Source organism: Limulus polyphemus, unplaced genomic scaffold (assembly GCF_000517525.1).
Source record: "Limulus polyphemus unplaced genomic scaffold, Limulus_polyphemus-2.1.2 Scaffold4378, whole genome shotgun sequence".
NCBI classification, from domain to species: Eukaryota; Metazoa; Arthropoda; class Merostomata; order Xiphosura; family Limulidae; genus Limulus; species Limulus polyphemus.
In genome coordinates, this window is record NW_013669988.1 from 46,208 (window position 1) to 59,212 (window position 13,005).

Here is a 13,005-nt window from a genome sequence, read left to right on the forward strand (position 1 = left end):
CTAGATTAACATGTAATAACTTTACATTAAGTAAAATTACTGTTTACTTTAATGAGCTCCGTTATCTTTCATAAAGTGTATTTCAACATTATGATTGCTTTGAAAAGCTTATGTTAATTACCAAAGTATGATGTTTCTGGTCTTGTCATTGGTTACTAGTTCATATTTTAATAAGTATTCAGGCAGTTGTTTAAAATTGTGTGTGAAGCATCTTTAGAGGGGAGAAAAACTGGAATATTTAATTTAGTTTCAATACATTATTAGGCTCTGGAGCAGTGGCTCTGGGTAACTTTGACGGTTGTGGGATGGAACAAGGGGTTGCCAATATGATTCGAAGAGTACAAGAGTTTTCTATGAATACACCAGATGGCAGGTAAGGTTTTGACCATTTGAAGCTAGAAGTTGTGTGTGTGTGTTAGTAGGACTCAATCATATGAAGACTTAAATAAAGTGTATAGATTAGCCATGTATATAATCAATACAAATATATTAGCCTTTCTGATAAAAGATCAAACCTTTTCTTTGTATTTCTTTGTTTGAATTTCAATAAATCACCATTCTCATTCGAAGTTTGTATTTTTTTTGGGGTATGTGTATTTATATATATATATTTGTATTAGCTTTTAAACTAATATTGACAAGGAATGTAAACAGACCTTTTATATCTTTTGGCAGAGTTGATTCTGTTGACTTTTTACTATTTTCACTAAGTACAAACTGTTGTATGTTGACTTTGGTGTCAATACAAATGTACAATCAGGGGGAAGTTTACCCAGCTATGTAGCTGTATGTAGTACATGTACATTTTTTGTGGCTTAAGTGGTTCTTGTGGGTCACATAATACCAGTACTATAAACAGGTTTGTCTACTGGGAAAAGAACTGGGGTTTATATTCTTTTTTTTCCTTTTGTATAGACGTGCATATAGAATAAAGATATAGTTCATAATAGTATGATTTTTACTATGGTAGCATGTCTAAAAATAATTTTGCATAAACATTGAATGGATTATGGCAAAACTGATTTAAGTTATTTATATTAACTTGTGGCATGTTGTTAGAAAGTTAACTTCATGTAAACCTTTTATGTTAAAATTTTAAAAATTGAAACTATGAATTAAATAAGTTTTAATATTTTTCAGACAAAAATACTTTATATCTCTGAATTTGTAAACTTGAAAAAATACAATTTTATAAAGATTAAATTTAAATTAAGATTAAATATGGTTTGAATGATTAACTATTACACTTGATGATGATGGCAAAATCTTGCCAAAACATTATACGTTTGTTACGGTGTTAAACTCGTGATAAAGTTTTCTTATTACACATTCAAGCCATCTCTAAACTTCATTGGTTTCAAAGTGGGTTCATCATTATCAAATAAGATCAAAGATATTTTTTCAAATTGATTTAACTTTTTTTAGCACAGTTCATTAAACATTGGTGGGATTGTTAAATTGTGTTAGACGTTGTTAGTACTATTTTTTAATGAAAGGTTATTTTTAAAAATTACCTTAATTGGTTTATTTAATAAAGAAAATTATATGTCTTTTGGAAATTGGAAGGAATTAATTATTTTTGGCTCTGTTATTAAGGATTTAGAAATACATGAATGACAAAGAAATTTTTTAATTTCACGCTGGGTTAAATATTCATCATCTTGACATGGTTTTATTAATAAATGTAATAGTTTTAAAACAGTGTTGTAGGGTCTGTGCTTGGTCTTAGGTCTTCAGTAGGAGTTTTGATGCATCTTCAAATCAAAGCAAAAGGCAGAAAAAAACCTGTATATAAAACAATAAAAAGCAAGCAGCATTCATGCTATCTCTACTTTACATTTTAGCAAATATTGCTCCGTTTGTTTCTAAATAAAGTATTTGTTTTCCGCAGACTAGAACTTCATCTTGTTGGTGGTTTCCTTGACAGTCGAGGTTATTCTGAAGATCTGGCTGTCAGGTTAATATGTAAGTCAATCTTTTACCCTTACAGTTTTGAAGGATAACCACGTATAAAGATGTGTTCATTAGAATCACAAAATGTTTTGTGCAGTTGAACAAATGTATCTAAATTCCTGCTTCAGTGTATTTAGAATATTTTAATCATTAGGGTGGGACATTCATTTCTTTTATTGTATTTGTCTGTTGTTCCAGCATGCACTAGAGCAAAAAATAAACTATACTTGAAAGATATTTCAGTCTTTAGTCCTTCTTGTATGGAAATGAAACAGCTTGAAGCAAATTTAAAAAAATTAATTTTCTGATTGAGTTCAAATTATCAGCTGTAATTGAACCAAGTTTTTTCATTATTTAGATTTTATGATTAAAGCACGGTACAATACCTATCTAACAGTCAGAATATCAGTATTACCTCACACTAACCAACACAGTCAAGAAACAAACATTTCTCTTTAGATCTTTGAAATGGAGATAATAATAGTAACACACATTAAACATATACAATATTCAAAATAATTCTGGAAATAGCTAGGAAAAAAAGGAGTGCCACCCCCTTGATCATGTGAAAACGAACTGCTTCAGATAGTTTACCTTATGATTGGTTGTCATCCATCCATAAGAAAGTGCCACGTAAGTATAAAAGTCTGAGCAGTCATACTTTGCCCAGCAGTAGCAGAGTTATCAGGTTATGGCAAAGATACTTCATGCAAAATGATTGTAGCAAGATTGCATGTTTCAGTACGAGGTGTTTGAAGAGGATACATGAATATTTAGTTTTCATAATGAGTGTTAAAAGTTAATTATTTTAAAAGCGACAGCAGTGACAAATTTTGTTACGTAACTTGGTACAAGTCGTGCATGGTGTGTGCAGTTTAAATGTTGTACTAGGCTTTCATAATATTATTGACGTAATCTTACTTGGAGCTTGTAAGTTTTTCTCATTGTATGTAATATTGTTGTCACTAGAGAGACAGCTATTTCTTGATTTTTTTGTCGCGTGTTATAAATATGTGCAGATACAGTGAGGAAGTGAAGAAAGCAAGTCAAGTAAGATATGATTAGACAGATCTAGACTGAATGATTGGCAGTTTAGCTGTGATGGGCAATTTCTAAATCTATTAATAAAAAAAAGTTCAGTCAGAAAACATTAAGTTAGTGAAAGTGAAGCTAGACTGCGTGGTTGTTAGTTTAGCCATAACAGACAATATTTAAAGTAGGTTTCATTGTTTAACAGATGTAAGGAGAATAATTTGTCTTGTCAAAGGGTTTTCTAAAGAAATTGATCCTGCCTGTGTGGACTTTGATGATAACTTTAAAGCCAATGTCAGCATGAAATTTACCACACTTGTTGATACTACATTCTTCCATAGCTTGAATTTTTCAAAAATCTTTACCAATTGTTTTGTTATGAGTCTAATTACCACTAACGAAGGCATTGATTACAATTAATTGCCCATAGCTTGTTAACGTTGCAGAAAATTTGTAAAGTTTTTAATTCAAGCTATGAGGATGTTCGTAAAGAGCGCGTGTATCAATTTTCCCATGTTTTTTCATTCCAAAGTAAAGTTATGGTATTAAAACAGTTTATGTTATGTATTTCTTTCTCCCTGCCACATTAATTATACACATGACTGAAAGTGTTCGCTCAGCATGTAAATTTGCCCAATTTTAAATTTACCATGTTATTGCTTTTACTCATAGTTTGTGACTTCACTACGTATATCATTTTTGTTTTCCATAAATATTTTCTTTATTATGTATCTTGATAAAAGAGTTAGCACAAAGGATCGCATATAAAGTGTAATAAACTTAAAATCAGACCTGAAACTCGAGCGCTTTCGAATAGTTGACTATTCTTCATTGTTCTCCTGAAGAAGAATAGTCATCTATTCGAAAGTGCTCGAGTTTTGGGTCTTATTTTAAGTTCATTATTATCTATATAGTTTTCCATACGTCTGTGTGTATGGTTTATCAGGAATTAAAGTAATAACTTTTTTTTTTATGAAATATGTTTTATACTTCAAAAGTATATTTACCCTGCTTTTTGGCATTTGAAATTCTATACAAAAATGTGTCTACCTTTAAATTTTCTGAAACACTAGACATTAATCTTAAAGTGCTATGATCAACGTCATGATATTATGTTTTGGCATGCCTTGCATTTTTGACAGTAAAATACAAGGACCCTACAGCTGATTACCACTGTTTACATGCTGAAAAAAAAATATTGATTTTATCCACATCAGCTTTCATATCTGCCATTTAACCAGCTTTAGAAACCATCTCTGACTGGTTTAAAAAACTAGTGAGGTAAAAAGCAATTATCAATACTATGAAAGCACTACCTCAATGGTTGACAAGCAGTGAATGAAAAAGGGACAATTATAAATGTGTGTGTGTGTGTGTATATTCCTAATAATTCGTTTTTTGTTTGTTTGCTACATTGAAATATATTTTTGTTATGGAAACGAGTTAAAGTGCATGTAATGGTAGTTAAAACAAGCCATTGGAGAAACTTTAGAGTTTTGATTTTATTTCCAGATACATTTAACAAGCAACCAGTTAGTATACATTTAGTCACAGCATGTATTACTGGTGAGTTTATTTTTTTAAATATTATTTTTAATGCATTTTATGTTCTGTTGTGAAGAGTAGTAAGCTTATTGAAATAAATAAGCAACTTCTGGGTTAAAATATTTTTATTCTTTTACCCAGTTGTGTAGTTATTAAACCTTAGTTTCTTATTTTTGTTTTTCGTGGTTTTATTTTTATTTTATATACTTAACATGCTTGGCTGTGAAAAAGGCTATGTTAATCATGACCACTATCTGATATATTCTAGCATTGTTGTGAAAGTGATCTAAAAAAATTACATGTTAACTACTTGGCAGTTGAGACTTGGCTGATGTGTTTTAAGGAGAATATTATTATTTCACAAGTAATTAAACATTTCATGTTCCCATACTCATCTTTGCACTCAGGTTCAAGGTCAGTAAAATTAATCTCATTTGTGGCATATATCCATTATTCAGAGTAGGACATACTGGCTAACACACCAAAGAAGAAAAAGATACAATCTCAGGTGCTTATTTTACACAAACCATTTTCAGTCACAGGTAAACCTCACAGTATCACTTAAATATTGTCATTCCAGCAATCATACTTTACGCCAAAAAAAAAAAACAACAACAGTATTCAAAGCAAAATAAATTCACTTCTCACTGTATTAAATAAGGTAATTAAAACAGTTTTTTGTTATTACAGGGCTTGTAATTTAAAGACGATATTTTGTGCAAAAGTGAAACATTAATGAATAAATATTGGTAGAAATAAAGAAAATGTGTATATATTTAGTCACTAGATTTATTTATTTCAAAACTTGTTTGCTCTTTTCTACTTGTATTTATTTCTTCATTTCTCTTGGACATTTTGATGCTCCAAAGACAGGTGTGTCAATCTAAACTAGTGGTCAGCATGATTCCACCATTGGTCAATTAATAAGCTAACCTGTTGGCTATAAAACAATTCAGTGGTTAACGTATGCTGTTTGATCTGGAGATAAAGTGTGCAACAACTAATATTTATAAAGTTAGAATAAGGTTGTAGTTTAACTGAACATAGACTGTTTTTTGTTGTTGTTGTTTTTTCCACTACACTTCACTAATGCCTACTTGTCACTAACTTTAGATTTATATATTTAATCCATCCATTTATTTGAACATACAGTTTATTCAAACAACAAGTAATTCACTGATTAAAAAAATTAGGATATATATGATATTGTTGGTAAATTGAAACCCTTGTCATAACCCTACAATACAGATGTAGCTTTGTAGAACATCCTCTTTCGTAAATTTGTAACACAGCTCTGACAATGATGCACACTGTTTTATCGCCTATGGTAAATGTAATGATTTTACAAATACTGCAATTTTTATGCTGTTGTATTCTTTCATTCAGTAGCAGTCTGTTGCTGAGCCGTGATGAATTAATCAGTAATGGAAATGATACTGCCCGTTAGCCTTGATTGATAGAACTGCCTCTGTAGAAATAAATAAATGTAGCAATACCTATGTATATAAGGATGTTTTTCTTTATTTCTGTTAATATTTATTAATTAATTAGTAATTTATTTTTGCACAGATTATACTTAGAAATTAGCATAGCAGCTGGCAAAAGGTCAATGGGTTCTAGCATTTAGTCAATGACCATCAAGGGGCAGTTGATAAGTCAAACATAATTACAAATATTTAGACCAGTTGTAAACAACAATCAATCCAAAATTATATAAAAAAAAAAAAGAAGCAGGCTGCAAGTTGAACATTTATTGTAAAACCAGAATTTGGTATTTTATCAACAAGCCTTTCCTGTAGCTTGTTGTTTTTGGTTTTCGTTAATCCTTCCACTAGATACCAAAGTTTAAAATAGCAGGTAAAAACACTGTGTTAAAACAATGGGACCTTTTTTTTTCCTTCTTCTTTTGTAGTTTATATTATAAAATATAATTATTATCACAAACATAGATTTTATATTTGATAATGTATTAAAATTTATGAAATAGAAAATGTGGCACTTCCTGGAAATTCTCGTAAGTTGACTACTGCCATGGCCATAAGTTTTGCACCAACCTAAAAATTTGTATAAATTTGCTTTTTAAAGTTAAATGAAAAATGCTGAACAATGTTAAGTTTAAAGGCTGTATGGAGGACTGTGAAGATCATGAGAGGATTAGGGAAGTCTTGAAAAAAACATGGAATGCATTGCAAATACTGAGACTAATATTATGGCTTCTGGTAGACTTTAGCAATATTATTTTGTAGTTTCTTTTATAAAATTATATTAAATGAAAGATCTGAATTATGTTTATGTAATTTTTTTACGATTGTATCTCATTCCTGAAGTATTAGGGGTTTTGACCATATCTGTGGTTTTGTTTGATAAGAGCATGCAACCTGTGAATTATTCACTCTGTTTTTTCCAGCGTGGCTGGCACTTCTCCGAGTAGCTTTTAAAGAACTATTAAACATTTGTTATTTGCCAAACAAGTTAGTGTAAAGCCTTGTGTTTAGATATTACTTTTATTTCCCGAAAACATCTTGTTTATGATCTCTGAAAACAGACACACTCGCATGTATGGTAATATTACTATTTTTTAGTTACAGTGTATGTTGGACATTAAAAGATAATATACATACATGGGGGGGGGGGGATATAGATGATAACTGAACTTAATAATTGAATTTTTGAATGGTCGTATGTATGCACTTAATATACTTATTTGGCAAATAAAAATAGTTTAATGGTATTTGTGATGTACAAATAGAAAATTACTTTAGGTGCTACTAGTTTTCCTCTGATATAAATAAATTAAGCTGAGCAGGAAATTGTTTTGAGAGGTGACTTTAGGTGCTACTAGTTTTCTTCTGATATAAATAAATTAAGCTGAGCAGGAAACCGCTTTAAGAGATGACTTTAGGGCTACTAGTCTTCCTCTGATATAAATAAATTAAGCTAAGCAGGAAACTGTTTTGAGAGGTGACTTTAGGTGCTACTAGTTTTCTTCTGATATAAATAAATTAAGCTGAGCAGGAAACTGCTTTAAGAGATGACTTTAGGGCTACTAGTCCTCCTCTGATATAAATAAATTAAGCTAAGCAGGTAACTGTTTTGAGAGGTGACTTTAGGTGCTCCTAGTTTCCTCTGATATAAATAAGTTAAGCTGAGCAGGAAACTGTTTTGAGAGGTGACTTTAGGTGCTACTAGTTTTCCTCTGATATAAATAAATTAAGCTAAGCAGGAAACTATTTTAAGAGGTGACTAAAATGCTTGTAATTTAATTTTTTTATTTGTCCATAATGGAGAGATATTGCTTCCTTTGAAAAATAACTGAGCAAGTGTTTGTTTTTAAGAGTTGAACAATTCTCTGAGGGGGAATATCAACTGGCCAGTCATTTATGGGATTGGTGAGTAAAGATTTTATTTTGGATAATTTTATAAGGTTTATTGGAGAAAAATCTCATTTCTAAACTATATGCTAAAATATCAACTTAGACTTGTTAAGTTTTATTATTCAGCATATTTCTTTACTCGAGAAATCAATCATTTGAATTTCTTAAATACCTAAGCATTATTGTTTTACAAAATTGAGGAAAAACAAGACAATTGTACATTTCACAAACACATCATCTATTACAACCATGGGTTTCTTTTTGTAGGCCTTAAAAATGATTGGAACCATGCTATGGACTAGATACGGTTTTAAAAAATACACAGAAGTACATTTAATAACATTAAACATTTTTTACTCCATTAGAACTTTAAATTTTTCTTTATTATGGTTATCATTCTCAGCTTTGAATTATAAATTGTGGTATTTAAAAAATCAAAGGTGTGTTCTTTCATGCAGCAATAAAACACACATGCATACACATAAACAAAATGGTATGTAAAGACAGAGAGTTCTATGTGAACACCCATTTCTTGGTTGTAGAATATATTATACTATAGAAAAGGTTCTTTTACAAAACAGCATTGCTTTTGTGCACAGTAATTAAAAAATTTGATGAATTTGAAAGTATTTATTAAACTCTAATTCCAGTAATTTACTTATAATGTTAACTAGATGTGAATGCTTTTCCACTTGAAAAGTTTACTATTTTGGATATTTTCATGCAATTGTTAACTGTTATACACAGAATAATAGACATAATTTAAAGAATTCAGGTACCCTGGTCTCGAAAGGATGCCAAAATGGCAAGGTAGTGTTCTTTTTATTACAGTGACTCCTCCACTAAATTATTCAGTTTGGAATGGTTAGGAAAAATGGTCAAATGATGTTCATGGAGCCTCTAGAAGGAAACGTAAAATATTTGAGTATTTTGAAAATACCTGAAGTGGTTAACTCATTAAACCTGTAATGAAGCAGAAAATAAGTCAAATAAATAAACGTAATGCTATAAATGAATATTATGATAAACACAAGATGACAAAGTAAGAAAAAAAATACTTCTTACCTATTGGCTTGTAGAAAGGAGACTGAAACAAGTCTTGATGTTTTGTTTTTATATGCTTATTATAGTGAGTGGCTTATGATGTGGAAGAGAATTATATCTTTTGTTTTTGTGTTTATTAACAAGTTTCTTCAGGGTTTTTATCCTTTAACCATTCACTGCCTGGTACAGATAGTTTTGTATGAGTATTGGTTGAATTTATCAATTCTGTTTATTACATATTCTGTAAAATTACTGACTACAGTTTTTTGTTTTTTTATTATGAAATTTGCAGAACTTGTAAGAAAAAAAAAACCTGAATTATTGTATGAATTTTAATATTGTTCACTAAGTAGATCGAATATTTGAAACAGTTAAATAGTATGCAATTTTCTTTTTCCTTTTTTTTTAAGCATGTAGATTGTGAATATGTTTTATGTCCCTATTTTTATGTTTAGGTTGTTCAGAGAAATGTAAGGTTTGTAAATAATCTGATCAAACAAGTAAATAATACATCTTCAGTTAGTGCTTAGCTAGACTTATCATCTAATTATAAATTCTATACTTTATTATTCTAAAAATATAAGTTATTAGAAAACATGAATTTTATATTAAAGGGTTAAATTAGATGGGTGTGTAAAAGATATGTCTTTAATTTGACCGTTGAAATTTATTTCCAGGAGTTAATGTAAAAAGTGGAGAAATATTTCCAGCAACTTTTCCAGACAAGGGTCCTGATGTACCTTTAAGGTCAACAAGATATTTCACAAGTTGCTACGATGTGAGTAATTTTCAAATCCCTCAAAAGTTTGGATTTCTAATTTCATGTTCTAAACTTCTAAAACGGTTTCAAATTGGGAAAGACTTATCTTTGAGATGCTGAAAGCCTTCAGCTGTTGAATTTGAATTCATGCTGTCAAAAAACATAATTGAAAATTTCTTATTGTCCTTTATGCATTGTAGAGTATGTATTACTTGCCCATAATCCTCCACTCCATATATCATATGACTTACTGTGCAAGCTTCAGGTGATTTACAAAAGCTCTAATTTTCTTCCATAATTTAGATGTTTTCAAAACAAAAATGAAAAAATACACAAGCTTTAACTGTCAACAGTTTGAAAAATTACTAAAACTTTCCCATAAGGATAATCTCTGTCTTCAAAGATTAGCTATATGACCAAATAGATGGCATGGCAATGGAGTCACTTTTAGGGCCGACTCTCACAAACGCATTCCTTTTTTACTATGAGCGTTCTTGGTTAGACTCCTGTCCTGCTGAGTACAAACCAGCTTTATATAGAAAGTATGTTGATGATACATTTTTACTTTTTGGTAGCTCTAGTCACTGCAAACAATTCTGGGATTATTTAAATTTGAAACACCCTAACATTAATTTTATTTGTGAAACTTAAAAAAATGGTAAATTTCCCTTTCTTGATATCCAAACAGCAGATTAGATAACCACTTCACAACATCTGTTTATCACAAAAAAACATATACAGCCTTACTTTTCAACAGTTTTATTACAGACTCGTTTAAATGTAACTACTCAGTCTTCTAAGTAGAGCATATACCATCTGTTTTGACTACCTCTCTCTTCATACCAAAATAACCACCTTACAGAATATTGTAATAAACAATGACTATCCCTTGCATTTTATTCAATCCTTAACATGCAAATTCTTTTCTAACAAAATTGAACCACCACAGCAACAATATACTGTATACAAATACTCATTAAGACTAATCATCCCTTTTTCAGGTAAACAAAATTTCATACTGAAGTCACAAAATTTAAGAATAATTAAAACTACTTATCTACAAGTTAAACTACAAATGATATTTAAACTATCTTTCAAGAATCGAAATCTGTTTAGGTCTAAAGATCTATAACCTTATCCTATGCATTCCAGGACCATATGCAAATACGCATGTGGTGGCTGTAATGCCACTTACATTGGCAAAACTATACACCAGTTACACTTGCCAACATGTGAACGTATGGGAGTATCAAGGAGAACTGGAAAATATCTATCAAATCCTCCAGCAACCACCCCCATCTCAACTAAAAATTTCAAAGTCATCTCATCTGGATCATCCAATATTGAACTTTTGATTAAAATCAATCTTTTATAAATGAACTCCCAACTTTAAGTAATAACAAAACTTCACTTCAATTAAGTCAGTTTTGAATAAACTGTGTAATTTCACACAAAAACATAATATTGTTATAATTGTAGCACTAACCTATTCCTTTTAAGTTAATTTCTTCCTTTTACTCAGTACTTTAATTCCTTTTTACAAAACAATGGAGCTTTGGAAGTTAAAGATTTTTGTTCCTAATATTTTACCTTGTTCAATATAGCTTGCCGAAGATGGAGTATTACATTTCCAAATGTTCAAGAATTAAATGTTTATCATCATCACACGTGTGTCAAATGTTTGTTGTTGTTGCTATCATACTATTGTTCATCATTATATTAAGATTTTGTTGTTGACAGTCACATTTTTAACTTAGCTACAATATTGTTTATGATGCAGCTGTTTCCACCACTGTTGGAAGTTTTATAACTTATCAAGAGGCCTTACTTACACAATTTGTCTGCAGTGTACAGGGTAGCCTTGTAGCTCCATTGATAGCCCTAATAATTCAAAATATTCATGCTGTTGTGTACTGGTATTCCTGGCAGATATCACGATCGTGCAGATGCTTAAATTGCATAACACTCAACAATTTCCTTTGTTTCCACTGTTCCTTCTCAAGTTTTTGATCTTCCATGTGGTTGTTTATTTTGCCGTATACAATATGATTTGTCTTGTTTGAGAAATTCTTTTTTGCAACATTATTAGCTATTCTCATCATCTGGTTATTTAGAATGTGGATCACATATCTGTTTTGACATCTTCATTACCTACTGATCTCATATTATTTCACCACAATGCTCTAATATTCCTTTGACACTTTTCCATGTCGGGCTGTGTTTCAAAGTACGCATCGTTTAATCAGCTGACCTCTTTACGTATATTTGTATGTGTTTATATAAATCTTGTGCTTGTTTTTTCTTCTTTTCAAAGGTATTTATTATATATATAAACTTGTTTCTCATTCAAAGGAAGCTTGTGAGCAGGAGTTGATTATGGTTTTAGCATGTTGTTTTGCTTCTTATTATTATTACTTTCCAGAATCCTGTGTATGATGTTCTTCAATGCTTGCTACATCTACTCATACTTTTCGTGTGACTTAAGGTTGATGTAAGCAAGGCTGGTCTTTATGACCCATTCGTTGACTCTCTGTTCAGGATGACTTCTTTGTCTGGAAGTTGGGGGGGATATTGATGTTATTTTTTCATGTTTCTTCAGGGTTTTTACTCTCATCTCTTTGAGGTGCCAAACAAAAGAGGAGATTGGTACAAGATATTTCTCATCTCATTTTTTTTTGTTTTATATAGATATTCCTACTTTTCAGATAGAACCAATAAGAATCGTGTGAAAGTTCCTTTGTCAAGTTTATTGGATGATGACAGTGGATTTCAAAGATGCATATTTACGTGTATCAATTCACCTATCTACTTGCCAGTATCTTCATGGAGTGGTTTATCATTTTATGGCTCTATCTTTTCAACCTGGCATTGGCACCTCATGTCTTCTGCACATATAATATTGATTTCCATCATTACAGATGATGGAAGGATTCATATTCAGTTGTTGTCTCACACTGAATTGACCTTCCCGATAGCTTCTTTGGAATGGATTGTACATAATTCCAAGTCTCAGATTGTGCTTTTTCAATATCTCATTCATCTAGGATTTTTGTGTTATCACTTTTCCAGAAACTCTTCACCCTCTTCACTTTGCTTTGCAATCTTTAGAGTTTTCGCATACTTTTCCATCTGACAAAAACGCATCCTCTTTATTTTAGGAAAGATGGTTTGTCATTATGCAGCAATTGCCATAGATAGTGCTTACTTGAGACACTGTCAGTAGGATCTTGCCTCTTTTTTGATGTCTATCCTCATACCTAATAATGGCTGGAGACGGCTTGAATGGGTAATGAAGAA

The 13,005-nt window shown here is 30.8% G+C and overlaps 1 protein-coding gene across 1 annotated transcript in view; it reads left to right on the forward strand.

The window, feature by feature from the left end:
* LOC106471058 (protein N-terminal asparagine amidohydrolase-like) overlaps positions 1-13,005 on the forward strand; it is a 37,847-nt gene that overhangs the window by 8,689 nt on the left and 16,153 nt on the right. The window contains exons 5-9 of the mRNA XM_013931646.2: positions 265-373; positions 1,892-1,965; positions 4,498-4,551; positions 7,866-7,919; positions 9,626-9,726. Of these exons, the coding sequence (XP_013787100.1) occupies positions 265-373; positions 1,892-1,965; positions 4,498-4,551; positions 7,866-7,919; positions 9,626-9,726 (392 nt within the window). The remainder of the gene's footprint in view (positions 1-264; positions 374-1,891; positions 1,966-4,497; positions 4,552-7,865; positions 7,920-9,625; positions 9,727-13,005) is intronic.